General features: G+C 42.1%; 1 protein-coding gene across 14 annotated transcripts in view; it reads left to right on the forward strand.

Annotated features, from left to right (window-relative positions):
- Positions 1 to 20,007, forward strand: part of tns1b (tensin 1b) — a 174,565-nt gene that overhangs the window by 133,729 nt on the left and 20,829 nt on the right. For 10 of the 14 annotated variants that reach the window (XM_067603009.1, XM_067603013.1, XM_067603003.1 and 7 more), the window contains 4 exons: positions 1,582 to 1,711; positions 1,882 to 1,945; positions 2,224 to 2,348; positions 17,830 to 19,344. In XM_067603009.1, coding sequence (XP_067459110.1) covers positions 1,582 to 1,711; positions 1,882 to 1,945; positions 2,224 to 2,348; positions 17,830 to 19,344 — 1,834 coding nt within the window. Of the gene's footprint in view, positions 1 to 1,581; positions 1,712 to 1,881; positions 1,948 to 2,223; positions 2,349 to 17,829; positions 19,345 to 20,007 lie in introns of all 14 variants that reach the window. The other 4 variants (XM_067603005.1, XM_067603017.1, XM_067603006.1 and 1 more) reach the window with 3 other exon arrangements.

Genomic DNA, 20,007 nt, shown 5'->3' on the forward strand with positions numbered 1-20,007 from the left:
ACAAACGAGGAACTTAAAAGGAATACTTTGACGTTGTCGGAAATACGTTTCTCCTCTCATCTAACTCTCTTGCCAAGAATTAGATGAGAAGATTGATACCACACTTATGTCTGTCAGTTAATGAGGCCATAGCGAGGAGGCAGTTAGCTTACCTTAGCATAAAGACTGGAAACAGATGGAAACAGGTAGTCTGGTGTTGACTATAGCTCGTCTGTTTCATCTGCACAAAAGTGCAAAAACACAGCAATAGTTTTACGAGGGGTTAGACTTGTCTTGTCCGAGTGCAGCGTCTTCCCATCTCGTCTTTGTGGGGTTGGTTTACTTGGGTTTTTGTATGGATTAATCAAACTATGCAACGTGTTAATTAATGAGCTTTAGAGGCTTACAGGCAGATTTTGTTACCTTTGGACAGAGCCAGGCTAGCTGTGTGCACTACTGTTTCCAATCTTTCTGCTAAGCTAAACTAACCGGCTGCTGGCTGCAGTCTTATATCTAACTGACAAATATCTAACTATTGGCAAGAAAACAAATGAATGTTTCCCAAAAATGTTGAACTATTCCTTCAACATTAAGGATGATTTATCCACAAACGTGGAGGAAAAAAAAAAGCTTTGGTTAGTTTTAAGCCTGTGTGTAAAAAATGAAACCGTGTAAATTCTCTAAAGACAACATGTAAGCTTAAAATTAATGTTTTCCTTCTTCTATTTTTTGTTCTCAAACTTCGCTCACCAGCGCTGTTTTCCTCATGAAAAGGATCCCTCAGTGGGAGGTATACAATATCCCTGAAAGCTGCACTAAGCCATGGGATATTTTACTTTGCCGCCCACTTGTCCTCAATCATTTATGTGCTTGTGTGGATTTGAGAACCTTACATATTTAGATGTTATTTGGCCCCACATGCAGAAAATGGCTACACAATATATTTTTTAAACTGTTTATAAGTTTAGTTTCTACCTGCACCGAGTAGCATATACCATAAGTATCTGAAAAATACTCACTGTCACACTGTAACAGTGGGATGTTTTTCAGTTTGGCAGTTTCTTCTTCTCTGCAGCTGCACTTTGTGGCTGCATGTTGTTTGGCTTTAGGTAAATAGTCCTCTGGTACCTTTAAATGTGAGGTCCTTGTAAAACACTAACAGATCCAGGCTGCCCATCAGGGAACAGCAGGAGGGAGAGAGATGATTTTCCTGTGTGTGGTTTTAGTGTTGCTTTTAAAGCTGTTGTGTTGGGAGAAACATTTTGGATAATAATGCAAGTGGAGAGACCATACACTATACACTATACACACATAAAAAAAGAAAAGCCTTAAATTCTTTTTTCTAGCTCTGAGCCAGTGTAGAGAAACAGGACTAACAATGAATCAAGCTGGAATGTCTCTGGCTCGTGTTTCATAAAGATGATTTCATATTGTGCTCGCTTGATTTTAACCCGCAGTTCAGCAGTAGAGGTGATTTGATTTTTTGTGGTTTTTACTTTTAACATCCTGAATTTTATTTAAGTTGACATGTTGAGTTTTGTTGGTCCTGTTAGATGTGATGCCGATACTACAATACTTTAAAATCTCATCTTCATCCTTCAGCTCAAGTGCTATCACAAGCGCTACCGCGGCCCGTGCAGAGATGTGATTTTCCGGGTGCAGTTTCACACGTGTGCCGTTCACGACCTGGGGATCGTGTTTGGAAAAGATGAGCTTGATGAGACGTTCAAAGGTAGGAGAGAGAGTACTCAGAATATACGCAATGAATGGCTGATTTATCGTGTATTTAAATAGTCGATCCATTTTTTTTTGCTATCTATTTGCTTCTGTAATGACGACTAATGATTAACAATTAATAATCATTGTTTTTCCTGTTCTCTTTTTATTATTTCCTGGCTCCAGATGACAGATTCCCAGAATATGGAAAAGTAGAGTTTATTTTCTCCTTTGGGCCAGAAAAAATCCATGGTAAGAATCAATGTGTCGGGTTTTGTTGGTATGGCGGAGCATTTTTCACAAATTACAATATTTCGCCTTTACATTTCTCATATTTGTTTTGTTTTGTGAGTTTGTTGTTTGAGACTTGCTGTGCACATACACAGATCTATTATAAATCACAAAAAAGAGAACGTTCTATAAAATTAAGTGAAAATTAAGTCTGAATTAAAAGACAAAGTTGTAACATGTGTTGTATTTGTTGTGATTGAAAGACATTCACATTTCTGCTCTGCCTCTTTGTACTTCTGGTCAAGGTATGGACCACCTGGAAAACGGGCCGAGCGTCTCCGTGGACTACAACACTCAAGATCCTCTGATCCGCTGGGACTCCTACGAAAACTTCAACCAGAACTGTGAGGACACCGCAGACGGTGAGTACAGTCGGATTATAGATAGTATTTTGAATTAAACTGTATAAAGATCCAGTCCTGGGTAGAGATAGGCAAACACACTATGCTATGCTAGGTGCTGACATTTTAATCTTGTTGTACACACACACAACAAAATTCAACACAATAAATATCACACATATGTTGTACGAGCATGCTCAGAGACACAAATCCACACAGAGAAGGTGGAACTCCTCCTGCCCCCCCCTCTTGAGTGTTGTAAACTTAACAAGGTGTTAATTACACTGGCTCTTAACAGCCATAAGCCCTAATGAAAGGTCTCATTTAGACTTCACTCTCACTTAGGCTAAAACGCGATAATTTGCGCACAACTTGTATTTCTGACTTATTTTAAGTAATTGAATTTGCAGGTTAACGTTACAAGACACGCCACACTTTTCAGTTTCCAACAATAGATGACTGCACGGGGGGGGGTTCCTCGTTATTGTATCAGTTGTGAAAGATTTCTGTCGTGACCCTCTAGGTGAAAGGTCACCTTACGTAAATAAGGAAACTATACATGTGACTGTGGAAATGCATTTTAATGTGGTTAGAAGAAGTTGGGATGCTATTTTATTCTCTCTCTCTCTTTCTTTCTCACTCCGCCCTCCCACACATACACACAAACAGCACGTATCCATGATGACCTCTAGCAACAAGGCTGTTTTTGTCTGTCTGCGTGACACAGAGAGAAAAAGATTCAGCCTCTTTCCTCATGGAGCTTTTTCACACTTTCATCCCTTTAAAACTCCCACGACAGGGTCGAACCGAGGTCACGTTTAAGTTCAAACAGGTGTTGGAATGCTTTATGAGACAAACTAGCAGATGTTTTTATGCTGGTAAATACTGAATTATTAGTAGCAGGAGTATACAGTGTTGTTTATTTACTTTCATGCATCACAAAGTTGCTCAAAAACTCAAATCACTGACGGACTATGTGAGGCTTCGTGACTGTGCGTCTGATGTGGTGGTTTGCAGCACAGGGGGCCTGCAGGGGACGGTGCGTTCTCCTTTTCACCTCCAGAAGTTCTCTGATGAGATGGCCATCATTGGATGCCTATCAGAAGGGCCATTAAGGACTTTTGTCGACTGGTGTGAGCTAAATCACCTTCACATAAATGCCAGCAAGACAAAGCAGATAGTGATAGATGCCCCAGTCTACACCGGTGAACATCCAGGGATTGAAGTGTACAAATACCTGAGTGTTCACTGGTTGGACAAAAACAATGTCTTGTACAAAAAGGCCAAAGTCGTCTCCATATGCTGAGGAGGCTGAGGTCCCTCGGAGCGTGCGGGACACTGTTTAGAATATTTTATGACACTGTGGTGGCGTCAGCGATCTTCTACGCAGTGGTTTGCTGGGGAGGTGGAAGCACGGAGAGGGACAGAAAAAGACTCAGTTAACGTGTTAAGAGGGCTAGCGCTGTCCTGGAGTGTCCTCTGGATTCCACAGAGGAGGTGGGTGAGAGGAGGATGTTAGACAAGCTGTCGTCAATCCTAGACAACACTCATCTCCTGCATGAGACAGCAGCAGACTGCTACACCCACAGTGTAGCAGCCTGCAAGAGCCTGTGCACATCTGTATATGTGATAGATGTATATAGTGTATATAGTATTTATAGTATTTATAGCTTTTAGTTTTTATTTATCACTCTTTTTCTTCTAATTTTGATCTGCTATAACAAGTTAATTTCCCCTGTGGGGATCAATAAAGTTTCCATCCATTCATCAAATGATCATATTGTTATAAGAGAAAAGCTGTATGTAAATCAAAGTAAAAATAAGTGTTTTACCCACAGCAAGTATCAAAAATCACCCCAAATCTATTGTAAATGGTAAATGGTAGATCATGTTTTGAAAGGGAGGAGAGTCACTGGCACCACTGAGTTCATTTGTGGTGAAATTATGACCGCAGAGAGCCCAAAGGCCTCGTGGGACCTGACTCTACTGCTTTCCAGAACGCAGCGCGAGGCATTCCTGGGTTTAGCCACAGGCGTGGACAGAGTCTGTCTGCTCAGGGGGCAGTGGTCACTCTGTGACCAAAGTGCTACTTTCTCCGCCACCCAAAAAAGGAAGCAATGCTACACCCTTAGCAATAGCAGCAAGCCTGTTGTTTTGCCTTCCAAAAGGGCCACGCTTATAGGGATGGTCAACTTGTTTTTGTAACCACTGGAATGATTTTCCTCATGTTTGTGGAAGATAAAAGCTGACATCTATTGAGAATCAGGGTTGTGTTATGTCTTATCACATAATCATTAAAGGGAAAGTATTATGATCTGGCACATTCCTGTGGATATCCTATATATGTTCAGGTTTCAGGAGGTATTTACTGATACAGGAATTTCACAGTCGTTATTACATTTACCACATGTTCCAACACTGATTTTACAAGCTGTCATAACAGCTCATGCAAATGTTCAATTCTTGCTCATGCAGGAGAAAAACATGCAAAAGCAGGGACTAATACATGTAAAGTTTAATCATGATGAGTGCTAAACTTATTATAGTCTGCATCATAGAAACATACAGATTATTTTCCAACAAGTGAGTGTGACAGGGCATTTTGGGTGGATTTAAAAGACAATTCACAACACGACGCAGTAGCTTTTTTAAGAGGGATGCTCTGTCCTTGATTCCCCCGGAGTTTTTTTTATGTGTTTCCCAGATAGTCAGAAAGGTCAGAGGTTACTTGGCTACCTTCTATCGCTGCTCATAAAGTGTCTACGCCACAGTCGGCGGCAGCTTGAAATAGTCCTTGCTAAAATAGAATAGGTCTCCACTCATTCTGTTCCAGTGGAGGTTATAGCTGATGTGTGTGTGTGTGTGTGTGTGTGTGTGTTATCTCAGTCCAGCTTCGTTCAAGCGACGGTGATACTGCGTTCAAGTCTTGAATTTGACAAACACATGTAAATACAAACAACTACTATTGCTTCATAGGGTACATACTGTACACAGAAAAATATAAAACGCACAATCACATGTCCTTATGTGGCTACTTGAGCCATGAAGTAGTCGATAAAACTTCAAACATGTCCCATAATAGCCTTTCTGTGCCGTGACTTTATTCAGCCGGCGCAGTCAGACTGATACACACTGCATTTTAAATGAGCTCAGCTTGCAAAATGGTATTTAAGGGAACAGTTAAAAATGGTTCTGTCTCATAGAAATGCACTTTGCAGCAATGGCAGAGAGAGAGAGAAAGGGTTTCCAGGAAACTGATGGTGTTTCCACAGTCATTTGGCGTCACACTTGTTAGCGCTGAAAAGGTAATTAGTTCCTCTGACAGAGTGGCTTTTAGAGCCGAGAGAGAAAACAAGAGAGGGTGTATATCTTCACGAGTGTTAGTTAGAAACAGAAAGTATTGTTGTTTGTTGTTCGCAGTTTGTCAAGACTGTTGTTGCTCTTCTGAGGAAAGCGTCAGGCTACTGTACTTACAAGATTTCTGCCCTCTTAGCTTATCAAGGCATTGCATAAAGCTTAAAATTATAGGGCCAATGTTTTGTTGGGATCAACATTGGGTAAGTGCTGTTTACGTGGATGTTGGTTTTCAAAAGATTGATGTTGACATTCATTGTGTTTATTCGATAAAAACAGCTACAGCTGCTGTGGGACAGTTTCAGCATAGGGGTTTTTTTTTGTGCCTTTTTTCATATCTTTACTGAGCTTATGTGGATACGGTATGATAATCTACTCTTTTACGTACAAATCAAATCCTTGCACTTTTTTCATCGCGATCATGTGTTCAAAGAAGTCATTGTGTCTAAAGGATGCACTTGCTGCAGCTCAGCGGGCAAAATCAAAGCACTGTATGTTTCTATTATCCTTCACATGTATCTTCTATTGATGTTTTTTTCCCATCTTGTAGAGTTAAAGTTACTCTTGGAACCTTCTGTTGCAGTTTCCGGATCCCAGAGATCTGTTTAAGTCTGTATTCGGTGCTGGATTGGTGTGGGTGTGTTACAGATACTTGTGAGAAGATGAAGAACAATCCAGTTTTTTAAAGTCTAGTTTTAATAATATATCTTGAGTTTGAAGGCTAATCAGATACAAAGACTCTACACAGTTTCTCACATTCTACCAGGAATGTACATTTGCACGTCATTTATCGATCAGTGCGATGTATTGCTGCATGACGTTGCAGAAAAAGTCAGTGTTTTTGCTTGACAACCCTGCGTTCTTGCATCAAGGCCCTCCTTTATGGGACCCCTGATGTGGCAACGCAGTAGTCTCATTAAAATGAAGAACAGGGTAACAGTTTTTTGATGTAGTGCTATTGTTAGGTCATGGCAATCAGAACAGAAATGCAAACTAAATTGTTGCTGCTAAGATTCAAGATGAAAAAAGAGACATTTCCGCTAAATCAGACTGTGTAACAGCTTGATATAAATCACTACTTCCTTGATTCAAGTGGCCCTGAAATGGAATTTGTTACAAGCCGATCCTTTCAGTCACCTGATACATGCACGAGTCTAATCAAACAACGCCGCTACATGCCAAGCTATAGCTTGATGCGAGCAACCATGCAGACAAAACTGCAGGGAAACACCATGTGAGTAGCAGATGTGAAAGTTCAAGTTGTGTACGGTCTGTGAAGGTAGATCATGTTTTGGTTACTAAATACTGATAGACTTTCGGGGAGTGACAGACCCTTGTGTTGTTGTTTACCATTCTGTTCCAGTGATTGGTTCAGCTTGCCAACACAACACATTTGTGGAATAACTGGGATGGGAGGAGGGGGGGGGGGATGACAGTGAGAAAATAAGAATAGTGAGATATATAAACAGAGAAAAGATGGATGAGAGTAAAGAGCAACAGATTTCACAAGAGCGAGAGATAGAAATATGAGAAAGAGATGTTTTTGCAATTCTTTTCCCAACTTTTCAAAACAAGAGTCGTTCAGTTCCATCTAATATCAAATTAATTCTTTTGTGTTATATTAGCACTATATCTATCGTACAGAACCTCTTCATCAAGACAAGGATTTCTCATACACAGTCAATATTACAGCATTCTGACTGTAAATCACATTTCCCTCTGGTTTGAACAAACTTTGCCCCATTAATTCGTAAGGACTTATTTCTACTTCACCACCTTTCTCTTCAAGTTCTAAGAGATCTTCTTCTCTCTGCCTCAGTGAAGAGTCGGAGGAGTTAAAGGCAGACTCCTCCGCTCGACTGTGAAACCCTTTTGTGCACAGATTCACAGGAGGAGGAGTGACAGAGAATGTCAGAGTGGGTTCGTGCATGCTGCTGCTCAGCACAGACAGAAAGTGACATGGTGAATTTGTGTCCAGCATTTCTTCGATTTCCCCTCGGCGCGAGGCTGCCTTTTATCAAGATTTGATAGTTGTTGAAGAGTTCCGCCGTGAACCTGTTTCGAGTTTGTCCTTCTGCACTTTATAACGCCGGAGAGAAAAGTTATAACGAATTCAGCAGCTGACGTCTTTGACAACATGTGAGTAGCATGCTCGGAGCTGTAGATATAGAGATTTGCAGAAACAGGATCTTTAATTTTATCTGGAAATATGCTCAATTACTCATTGCGGGTTGTCTATTATCCAAACACTTGGCCACATTGTGCTTTTCATGTTAATGTTTTTTTTTTACTGCTTCAACCAAGTTCACAAGGCAAGTGATCCTTTGAAGTTTAATCTTTTACAAATGTTTTTATCCAGTACTGATAAAAAGTTGAGTCGCATATAGAAAGTCTGTGTTTTTGTGGTCTAAAGGATAATTCGGGTTGGCTCTTATTTTTGTGATTTTGGCTATAATTCCTATTGGGAATACTGTACGAGCCAAGTTATTGCTGAGATCTGGAAATGTGGCGACAATGCTCAAGAGAAGTCTCAAGGAGGAAGAAGGACGAGCAAGCAGATGATCATACAGGTGATAGACATATTTGGAAAAACTAAAAACAAACTGAAAATGTTACTGTTGTAAACATCTATCAGAATTAAGACTCCCTGGTTCATCTTTGGTCACCTTCTTTATACCAATATAGCAGTTCTCAATAGGAATAATGGTGCAAATTACAAAAAATAAGACACAAGCCTTAAATTGTACACGAAAAATCTCTATAGGTGTTGTAAAATAAGGTTCTGAGGCACTGTAGCAACTTCCAGAAACAAAATAAGTCAAGTGTCCTTGACTTTTCTATGTAAGCTTATTTTCTGATGCCACTTAGTTACTGTTTATCCAAAGTCCAATAAGTATTTTCCTGTGTTGAGAAGCGGCAGTCCAAGTGTGTGTGTGTGTGTTTGTGTTATTTTCTCACTCTCTCTCCAGAGGTTAATGCTTCCTCTCTGATCTCATACATTACAATAGTCAGAGGGAGATGTCTGTGTTCCCGTCCCCATGTCCTTAATTATCCAAACAGAAAGGATTGTTGACCATGCGTGCCCTGTTTGGCACAGACTATTTCTCGCTACATTCTTGTAGCAAGAGAGCAAGGCTTAAATAAGTCGAATTTAAGTTTGTATTTGTGTTGCATGCTGAGCTGCAGAAGGGGATCGGGTGGAGGGAGTTACATAATCCTGGTGGAGGTAGAAGTTGACGCAACAGAATGATATCACCGCTGTGACTATGTTTAGGCCCAGCGGTTGACTGAGATTCAAATGGTCAGTCGGCCAAATAGTAGTTCAAGAACCAGGTGGGATGTGAATTACCACAGACGTCAATATAGTTACACTTCTCCTAAATTAATTCACTTTTTCAGAAACTTGGATTTTCCTAAATTTGACATTTTTCAGTTTGCCAGTACTGAATGACTCCTGTTCAAGCATTTGATGATGGATAAATCTGCTCAGCTAGTCTCAGCTAAGAATAATAATCTGAATATTCATTTAATGTTCCCTAACTCTAATGTTGCCATCACCCTCATTTCTTTCTTTGTCCTTTGTAGAATTGAATAACGCTCAAACCTTAATAATAATCTGATACTTACAATTGATCTGGTAGGGAAACTCTCTTTAATTGAGCCCCACACCAATGAGGTCAGCAGTTTGGATCAACTTTAGTGCAGCACCCTTGAAGATGACTGGAAGTCTTGCTCATGGGTCTTTCAGTAGGAGACATGCTGACATTATGGCAGGTTGGCGTCTGTTGATTCATTCTGAAGATATTGTCATGGTAGCCACACTGTTTCAGATGAGTCGTTTCATGACTAAATGAAAATTAGATTTACTTGTACATGTTTGTGTGAATTGATTTGAGTGTGTACATCCGACTGCGGATACCAGTCGTCCGCCTCGCATGATATCCACTGACCTCGACATTCTTGCACTTCTCTGATGCTAAAAGTCAAGCCACCACCTCATTGACACATTTTCAGGCCATGGCGTTTCTTCACAAAATGCAGAGGTGAAACGTCTGGCCCTTTGTGTTGGCAACAGGCTTCCATGCTATCAGTCCCCCAGTCTGGTCCCAGGCTTTGGGTGGATTAGGCTGCTTTGACTCCAAACTTTGCACAGCTCCGATTGCATAACAGCCAAGACAGAAAAATAAAGGCCTTCTAGGAAAGACTGGACACAAAGAGAGAACAAGTGCCTTGTGTTGTGGAGTGTCCCCAATTGGACCCTGACTGTGGGGGCACAGGGACAGGGGTTTCTGCTAGGCGACAGCTACATACTGTAGGGCAAGTTCAAAGTTGTGTGCTACACCTAATATAGCATTCACCTTCCAAGCTATGTGTCAGACAGAGGCTGATCACTGAATTTCATTCAGGAAAATAGATAGTATACTTGGATTTTTTTAATATAGCGTGAGCATTATAGAAGTTTCAGCAGGACATGGCTAATCCAGGGAGAGAGCTCTAGTTATAGGCAGTCCACAGTGCGTGGGAATGAATGAGTGGTCTGTTAACTCCTCATGGATACAGCTTTACTCCAGCTGTTGGCCAGACACTCTCTCTCTTTCTTTCTCCCTCTCTTTTTCGTTTTCTCCAGCCATCTTTACACAGCTGATCTGGCTAAAAATGCCATCGCAGAGCCAGGACATAATTAATCATCATCACTTTCCACAAGCTCCTCTCACAAGTTCCGCTCTTTATTTGCCTTTTATCCAGTATTGATGTCTCTGCACTGTAGGAGGAGGAACCACAATGACCACTTCATCTCTGTCAACAGTAAACTCTTTCTTGAAGATAATGACAGGACATTTCTATGCCTAGTAAATTAAGTATAATTCAGTTAGAGAGCCTGACTTTGGGAGCTTAACTGTTGGCTTCCCTCACCTGCAATCTTGCTTAATGCAAAATGGCTTTGCACAAGCACTTGTCCAGCTTTCCTTCAGTGCTTCTAACCATTTCCCTTTATCTGCATTTTTCAGTGTTTGGTGATTTTGCTCAGCAGCCTCTAGGACTTTATTGAAATCTAAATGGAGAAACCCAGTATGAACAAAGACTAAGAGTTACACCTTCTTTATTAGGCACCACTGTCTTGTTTCGGGGTGTGTTATTGGCCTCGAGCATCCTTCTGCACGGGTAATTTAGCTTAATGAATAGACCCCTTCTAAGGAAAGGGGCGGATGGACACAGGAGATGAACTTTACAAGGGGAAAGGGACTACGTTTTTGCATGAACTCAAACACTTTCATTTTGAGTCTATTGGGAACACTGGTCTCAAATCCCCGGCTTTTGTCTTTCCTCTGAAGGGAATTCTATTCATGCACCAACCTTTCCTGCTCTTTGTTACAGTCCTACCTTCTTCAGTTCATAAGAAACACAGTTTGAAAAAGCATCATTATATTATTCATCATACTGCCAGTAACATCAAGGAACACGTACAGGTCAAGTCTGTTTTTCTCAATTGTGCCACCCTCAGCAGTTGGTTTATGATTCCTCCGGGACACTTGGTGGCACAGGGTCAAACCACTGCCCAGATTTGAACTCTGATACTTCACACTTGGTCATGTGTTCTTACCAACACAAAGCCAGAAAGGGAGGTAGCCAGCGAGGGGTCATGCCCTCGCCTCTGCACCATTGACTCCCACTTGTTGCACCTGGCACCTGCATTGATAGGGGTGGGAAGGGAATAGTGAGGCTGGCAAGTGAAAATAAGTGTCCGGTGACAGCATGTAAGGGCCGACAGAGGGACTAAGATGGCAATGAAGGGAATTGGTTAACCCAAATTGGGGAGAAAATGGTAGAAAAATACTCTCCATACAAAAACTTGAACAAGTTGGGAAAGCTTGGACCACTACCATCTCTTCCATCTTATACTTGTATAGGAAAACACCACAGAAACACCACCTATAAGGCCAGAGAAATATGGGACAATGAAGTGTTTTTTTACCCTAGTACTCTGCTCTCTCTCTCTCTTTCTGTCTATTTGTGTGTCTGCCCCACATTTTAAAAAGGGGAGTGTAAAAGCAGTCATTTGGGACACTGGAAAATTCTAAATCCCAATAATCATATTGCTGCCTGAAGGCACTAAAAATATTTTCGACAATTTAACCCATTGTAAAATATCATGTTGATTCAGCTTTAATATCAGGAAGTATCTGGTCAGGAACTGAAGATGAGTTTGTGTCTGAAGCATTTACCAGGATGTTGATTAGAACAAGAGCTGACGAGAGTTGCTTTGAAGAGGATCTGTGTAAACTATCAAGGCCTCAGAGGCAAAACGATGTGGTCGTGTCTTTGCAGTCTCTCCAGACCAGAGCTACCGAGAATTAGCCCATCAAAGCTTCTCCTCACCTCTAGAACGAGATAGCCACGGCCAGCTCATCAGACGCTCTCCTCATTTGGCCCTCAGGATTTTCCCTACACAATCCTGCTGCTAACGACCGTTGATGGCTTTTCCTGAGACACAACCTCATCCAGAGTGAAACATAATGCTCTGCATGGATGAACTGTCTGCCTGAGAGGTAGCGCATAGTGTGTGTAGGTTATGTCTGCGCTTTTGTTTGTTTTTAAGCATTATTTGTGCTGAAATCTGTTTTTATATTATCAGTCCAACATAGTCCTTCATTTTATCCAATACTAGCTGCAAGTTACTGGTGGCAGGTTACAGTTATGTTGCACTCTCAGTCAGCACTCTCAAATACTGAGGCATAGATATGAAGGATTTTATTCAGAAATGTTACTTTGCATTCACCCTTGATGCCTTTTTTTGGAAAAAAACATACAAATAATACTCCCTCTAATGATGTCATTAGGGCGTTGTTGCAGGGCATGTTGAAGGTGAACGTAAATGTCAATATCAATCAATATTCTTCTCCTGCGTGTTCCAAAATCAACCTCCATTACGTTGTCCTTTGTTTCTCCAATCCTAGCAAGTTTGCACTCACACACATTGATTCACAGTAATCTTTGATGTATATTTAATGAGCTGCTGGGCAAGTGTTCATTAAGCCACAACAAGTTCCTGTACTTACTGTATATTTGACTGAACGTTTTGGGCCAATAGCTAAACTGTACTTAAATGTACTGTATATCCTGCTGATCCTCCCATTAATGCACCAAGGATACCCATTTCAAATAAACATTTGAAGTTCTTGCATTGGCATCATTAGCATATAGCATAATTTGACTGCTTATTAATTTTCTGTCATACCTATTGCACCAAGCCTTCTCATAATCAGTAAGCCACTTACGCAACAACTATTACGTTCCTTTAAATATCAGGTACACTTCATGAGGTTGGCTTTTTAATTCATCTGTCTTCTGTGATCTTCACAAGTCAAATTAATCCAGCCCAGACCATGAAATAGCTTTTTGTGTAGATCATTTACAAGACCACAGGATTACTTTAATAGCTGTCCTTGAGCCCTCACAAACAGTACAGTAAAGGCATGCTTTGTTGCCAAATCAATAGTTCAGCCATTAACTTTTACCAAACATGGCACCATACGGGCTATACTTACATACTGTTACACTAGTGTGTGCAACCACTGAAGCTCTCTATTCTCTTGGGCTTCTTGAATGTAAATGCACTTAGAACTTTATTCCTGTCCGGCTATTAGTGGTTGTAACATTTGAGGCCTGAGGGCACATTCTCAGAAAATGTTTCATCATTGCTTTTTTATTAATGTCACACTTGTGGCCAGTAGACAAGGACCCCCAGGTGTTTTGGAATGCCCGCACACTCCCTCACACACACATACACAAGCACAGAGTGGCGTACGGTGTGTTTGTCCATGTAAGCTATAGGGGAAACATGCTATTTCCGCTGTAAGGGGGATCTATTGCCATAGGGTCAGAGCTCAAAGTTCAAAGGCTAAGAGGTCACACAGTTGCACCATCTGGCCCACAGAACCTTAAAATATCTGGCAGCACCCTCCATCTGCAACACTTAGTGTTTTATAGAATTCAGTTTTGATCCATGTGTTGTATTTATGTAGGATCTTGTGAAAACCTGTGACTGCCTAGACTACTGCATCTTACACTGACTTGCTTGTCTTGTGTTAACTTTATTATTGTCTGTGTGCTGCTGCTCTCTTAAGCATTTTGTAATAAGCCTGTTTTGTAATATATGTTTATTTTTACACCCTCTTTGATGAAGACTATGTAGCAACACAACACAACCAATTGGTCAGTCCAGGCAGGACAGACACGGTTGACTCTCCTGCTGTTATATAATTGATAAGGAGTATGGGGTCAGGATCGCAGACATTCTCCTCTAACTAATGTGCTTGGGATCACAGAGCAAGTATTTACCTCCTGGGGAGTATGTGAAAACACAGCAACACAGACACACACATTGTGAGATATCACACATACACATGTCCTTTCTTATCACTTGAAGAAACACTGTCAGAAGGTATTTGCAGAGGCTTACGTGGGTTCATTGCAACCAAATGAACAGCATCAGACATAGCACCGCACACAGAAACAGCCACAACATAAATAGCATCCCTGCAGTAAAAAGTCTCACAAGTGTAAAATGACAGATTAGATTTCCTGTTGTACAAATGGGGATTCTGTGGATCACTCATCAGTCACATCGTCCCTAAACAGAGATATGAGCTAGTTAAAGAGGGCTGACTAAACTGGGCTTTCATTTAGTGTGAGGATGGGACCATAATACAGCTGGCCTCATTACCATTACCATCATCATCATCATCACTGAAAGAATAAGTGAGAGGTCAAGGGAAGGATGTGGGGGTAGAAAGAGAGGAAGAACAAAGAGAAGAAAGAGCTTAAAGAAAGGAAACAAGAGAGTTGGTGTGATCTGTGAGTCAAATGAGGGGAAAAACAATATCACGGCGCAATCTATAGCCATGTAACTTCCAATGAATTTGCTTGAAATTAGGATGTAAATAGAAAAAGCTTTGTGGAGGCCAAAGTCACATGTTTACTGTTATCAGACAGAATGACGAAAGTGGTTGTTGTCAGTAGTTCTGGATTGTGGTGTCCAATAGTGAAGTGACTGTCCTGCATGCAAATGTGTACAGATGGCTAGGTGATATGAACTGCACCATAGACTGAAGAGTTTTCAAACTGTGGGAAAAAGGTTGTTTTGTTCATGTTTGTGTGTGTGTGCACGTTACTGTATGTCGCATTTACAGCGAACTACTAAATCATCTACAGCTCCCTTTGTTCTATTAGTACTTCTGTCAAGTAAGACTATAAGCCCTTCTTATATTCTTTCCAAACCAGATCAGCAGCCATTCAATGTATTCATCTTTCTATTTTTCACTCGCTACGCTTTTCTGTTTTCTCCATCTGTCTGCAGCAGGGTGGAGTTTTCTCCCCGCTTCCATGCTTGGAGAGAGCTTGTTAAATGGCTGTTGTTGGACAAAGTAGCTCTTTCCATTACATGAGTGTTTTCAACACCAGTGCGCTAAAGGAGGGGCATCTGTGTGTATGTGAGCATGCAGGGCTTATTTCTGTGAATGTTAGTGTATGCATTAATATGTGCTTTTCTGTCAATGTACAGTACCAGCCAAAAAGTTTGGACACGCTTTCTCATTCATTCTCGTTCTCGTTGAATGGGATGATGTGTCCTTCCCATCCACTATTATTGGAAAAAAAGAGTCTCTTAAGTAAAGCAAAGAGTTTTATTTTATGAAATAGTGGCTTGTCCAAACTGTACATAAGGGAAGTAGATGTGTGAGAGAGCCTTACCTTATGGGACTGATGTCACTCTCTCAATCTCTATACTCTGAAATTCAATGGCCAGTTACCCCCCACCTCCCACATACACCGTCAAACAGGCTGTTGTGATAGACCTCCCACATACGCACACACAACAGGGGCAGAGTTAGACTAGTGTGAGCCACTGAGCAGCAAGCAACAGCAGTAGCTCTCCTGATTCGGCCAGACAGCAAGCTATTCAGTAGAGGGAGGAGGAGAGGGAACAGTAGCCAGAACCAACTCCCCCAACTCTTGCTGTAATCCCTCATGTCCCACCCCGGGGACTCCTCGTCAGGCCTTTTCCCAGCTTAGTTTGGGATCATACCGTCGTCCACTGCTCACACAGGTAGGGGAACTTCCACCTGTGGAGGTATTTCTGTCATTTCCTTTGAAAAAACTTTGACTTTCTCTGAAGTGACTTGATGAGATGTTTTAGTTGAGGCGTGCAGGATGTAAAATCAGCTGAGCTGTGTGACTAATCATCCTAATTGCGTGAGTCACATTAGGCTACAGGGCAAGTGATTATAAAGGTGCTGAAATAGAGACAGTTAGGGGAGCTCTTCTTTCACGACTTATGTCTATGTTTATCGGCATGAGTGATGCATTAAAAGTGTGTGTGCTCATGTGGGTGGGAATGCATGCAGAGCCCCTAACTCGATACTTAAACAGTTTCATGAGCTGTATAAATTTGTCACGGTGACTTGATTTGGAACCTCCTGTCTTAACAGCTAACTTGTCAGGGGAGACAACACTGACATTAGTGGAGAGTTCATATCATCAGCTTCCAAAAATCTGAACTGGCATCATAATTGGTCTCTTTTGGATATTGTCTGTGTTGACTGTGGTAATTATAAGAACTACCTTGTGTGTATAAATTGAGCTGGCCAGACCACAACTGGGGATACACTGTCCAAATGGCATGCAGTACAGCAAGAGGACATTATCAGTCTAGACATGCTGGAAGCTACCATAGCCTCTTTTTCCCGCTAGTGGTCCACCAATATACCAATCAAGTAAAATCACTAATAGGTTAGTAGTAGACAACACAAACTGGAATTTTCTGTGACCAAGAACCACCAGATTTGTTTCCATCAGTAGCCTGACAGTGCAACCACTACGGTGCGCTGTTCCCTTGGCAAATTGCCTCGGTCCAGCCAAGGAGACTTTGCAGTACCCAGCTTGTGTAAGCCCAACAAGCTCCATTACAGAGCCCTGTATTCACTGAAACTGAGATGGAGATATCTATAAGTTACAGAGACACAGACAGCTTCTTTGTGCAACTCCTTTCCCAGTTATCTGATTTGTTTATCAGGACATGCCCAATCATGGGTTATGAGGTTTTGGTTTTCTTTCTGCCCTTCTAAGGTATGCATAACCACACAAACTGATACTAAATGATATGGGTGATGTGAGATGGTTGTGATGAATTAAAGAAATATAACATTACACCTTAAAAGAAAGAACTGATATTTTGACAGCCTTTGATTGCGTAAAAAATGTTGGCAAATTGGTGCAATGTGTTGGCTGTATGAGGGAATTAGGGAGGGTTTGTGTTTCAGTCTTTTCGGTTAAACTCTCAGTATGTTGAGCTTTTGTTTTGCTTTGGGTTTCGGAGGCCAGGAAAAGCCTCCAGGTCTCCCTTACACAGTGAGGCTGATTTTCCAGTGATGACTAAATTCTTCTGATTGGGGCACCCTACTTCCTCTTCACTGGACTTGGGTGTGGCCATGTGTGAATGTGTATGTGCATGTGTGTGTGTAAGTACAATATGTGTGCACGTGCATTTGGCTTCAGTGAACACAACCTACATTGCAGCATTCTATCGGAGCTTACGAGTTAAGAAATCAGTGGATTAAAAGTCTGTTATGTCCATCTGTCATCGTTTTCTGCATCAGCTTATCCTGTTCACAGTTGCAGGGCTTATGAGCAAATCAAATCAGAAAGTGGTTCATCTTCTATTATGCCAGTATTTCTCAGGTGGCACAGATTAGTCCAGTTGGCTTGAGAAAGCGTAAGGCAGGCTCCTGTGATTTCATCGTTTTTTCCAAAGTGCATGCCACAGACCCTGCTCATTTCCTGAAGCTGGTAGAATAGATGGATATGAGCCAGTGTTTAATTTAACTGCAGCTGTTTTGGCAATGGCCACAAAATGTCCCCATATCCCTGCTTCTCTCTCTGATAGTTCCTCACTCTTTGCTCTTTATTCCTTGATGAAAAGAATGTGCTCATATTTAGAAGATTTCCAGACTTATTTCCTTAATGGCCAAAGTGGCTCTAAGATTATTTGGGTGGTTGAAAATTAAATGGTCAGGGAAAGTTAAATGGCTGTTGAGTGTTGCATTTGGTTTAATCTGATTGTAACAAGTGTCTTTTGAACTTCTTGTTCTAGAAGTCATCCATACCGAAGGACCCCTGGACGGCAGCCTCTACGCTAAAGTGCGCAAAAAGGAGTCTGTTGAAGGAACGATCACAGCGAATGGCCTCCCACCCACTGCTGTTGAGCACGCACTGCCTGCAGTTGACCATGCCTTGTCAGTGAGCAGCGACTCAGGAAACTCTACTGCCTCCATCAAAACTGACCGAACTGATGAAGCAGCAGCAGCCTCTCATGCTTCTACAGTGAGCCAGCCACATGTTCCTGTAGGTGAGGAGCTACCGTCAGTCCATCACCACGCCCCAGCTCCACAACAACCCATCAGTCCCCAAGAGAAACAGGAGCTGGAGCAACTCCTGAGTGGCTTGGAGGGGCCCATGCACCGACAGGGCTACCTGTCCTCCCCGACCTCTGCTGTTGGAGGGATGCTTCACCTGGTGCCTGCTCAGGTCCATGTCAATGGGCACGGTAGTATTGACCGTGAAACAGACATTTTAGATGACGAGCTGCCTACCAGTCAAGAGGGCAACAGTGTGGACAGTCTAGGGACATTCTCCTCCACAGATGGTCGGGCCACACCAGCTGATCTCTATTACCAGTCTGAGTCAGTTATTAATGGCCAGGATCATGTGCCATATCTGGAGCGCAGTGCTCCAGAAAAGCCCCTGGAAACCATCCAGCCACAGGTTTGCATATCCAACAAACCTGTCACTTTGACCCAAAGTGATTCAGCCCCATACTCTGGTAATTACATGGCTACTCAGAATGGCAATCTGCACCGCTCTCAGTCGTATGGTGCAGAACCAAAGTCTATGCCACAAGCTCCCGCCCGCACCACCAGTAGCAGGGATGCCGTCCAGCGTGGTCTCAATGTTTGGCAGCAGTTTGGTGTACCTGAGGAGCCAGTAACTGAAGGGCTCACCTTTAGTCCACCTACATCTGTGGCAGTGATGCCAAGTCACCACAGCCTCCCACAGTTCCCTCATCGCCAAAGCGCCTCCCAGCAAGAGATTGAGCAATCTATTGAAACCCTTAATCTCCTCATGTTGGACCTGGAGCCAGGCCGTTCGCTGGTGCCTAAGTCTCAAAGTGCTCCATTGAGGGAAAACAACGATGTAGTGACCACACAGCCGTCCTTCTCCCAGAGCCAAACCAGACCTTCCTATCAGGCCGATGCCGCTATTCATACCCACTTGTCTGGCCCCATGTCCAGCCTGGCCAGCCACTCGTTACCTGCTCAGATATCACCTGGGAAGCCTAATACACCAGACCCTGCACCTGCCCAGGGATCTCTGAGTTACACATCTGAAATAGCTGGAACCAGTCCTTCCTCACAAGTCTCCCCTTCTGTACCTGGCCACCTCCAGCTCAAGCCCACCAACACCTACCCACCAAACACATTGTCCCAATCTGCAGAGGTCTCTGAGCCCCAGAGAAGCCCTAGTGCTGCCTCAACATCACCCCAGCCAAGAGACAGTGAGCCTGATGAAGTCTTCAACGTTGAAGGTCTGGTCGCCCAAAGAGTAGCTGGTAAGATCTAACATTAACTTATTTCCTCTTGACTGTCTAATTCATTCTCCATTCTATTTGTGACCTCAGCACTCTGTGCATATCTTAGGGGAAAACCTTTAATTTCAAAAAAATTCCCATTACCAGCACCTGGTTGCATCTTTAAAAGTATTTATATGATCTCATACATTTCTATAGCGTGCATGTTATGATACAAATTTTGTCCAGGGCAAAACCAACCTTAAAATCCAATATTTCCACAGACAGTGTGGGGCTTGACCTACAGTGCATCCAACAGAGAACAAATATAAGAGTGGAGTGGAGTGGAGTGGAAATATTGGATTTAAACTTTGGTTTTGCCTCTGGCAACCCTTTTTATCATTCTCAGCAAACAGAGACAGACATCTTTGAGATCACAAAAATACATTTGAAGATGCAACCTTTCGCTGGAAAACAGATTAAAAATGTTTTGATTTCATTCTAAGGTTGGTCTGCACAGCTCCAAATATCTCTGAGGCCTTGCGCAAAACTGAATCTTGATTGTAGCCTTCCACTATAGCTTCTCCTAAGAAGCACCCAAACAGTACTACATGTCTTTAAATCAGCAGTGGTAAAGTTAACATTACCCTGCTGTTTAACGGTCATTGCAGATGCTAAATTAAATACTGTTCATTTTGTGAATTG

The sequence above is a fragment of the Thunnus thynnus genome, chromosome 11 (genome assembly GCF_963924715.1).
Source record: "Thunnus thynnus chromosome 11, fThuThy2.1, whole genome shotgun sequence".
Classification (NCBI taxonomy): domain Eukaryota; kingdom Metazoa; phylum Chordata; class Actinopteri; order Scombriformes; family Scombridae; genus Thunnus; species Thunnus thynnus.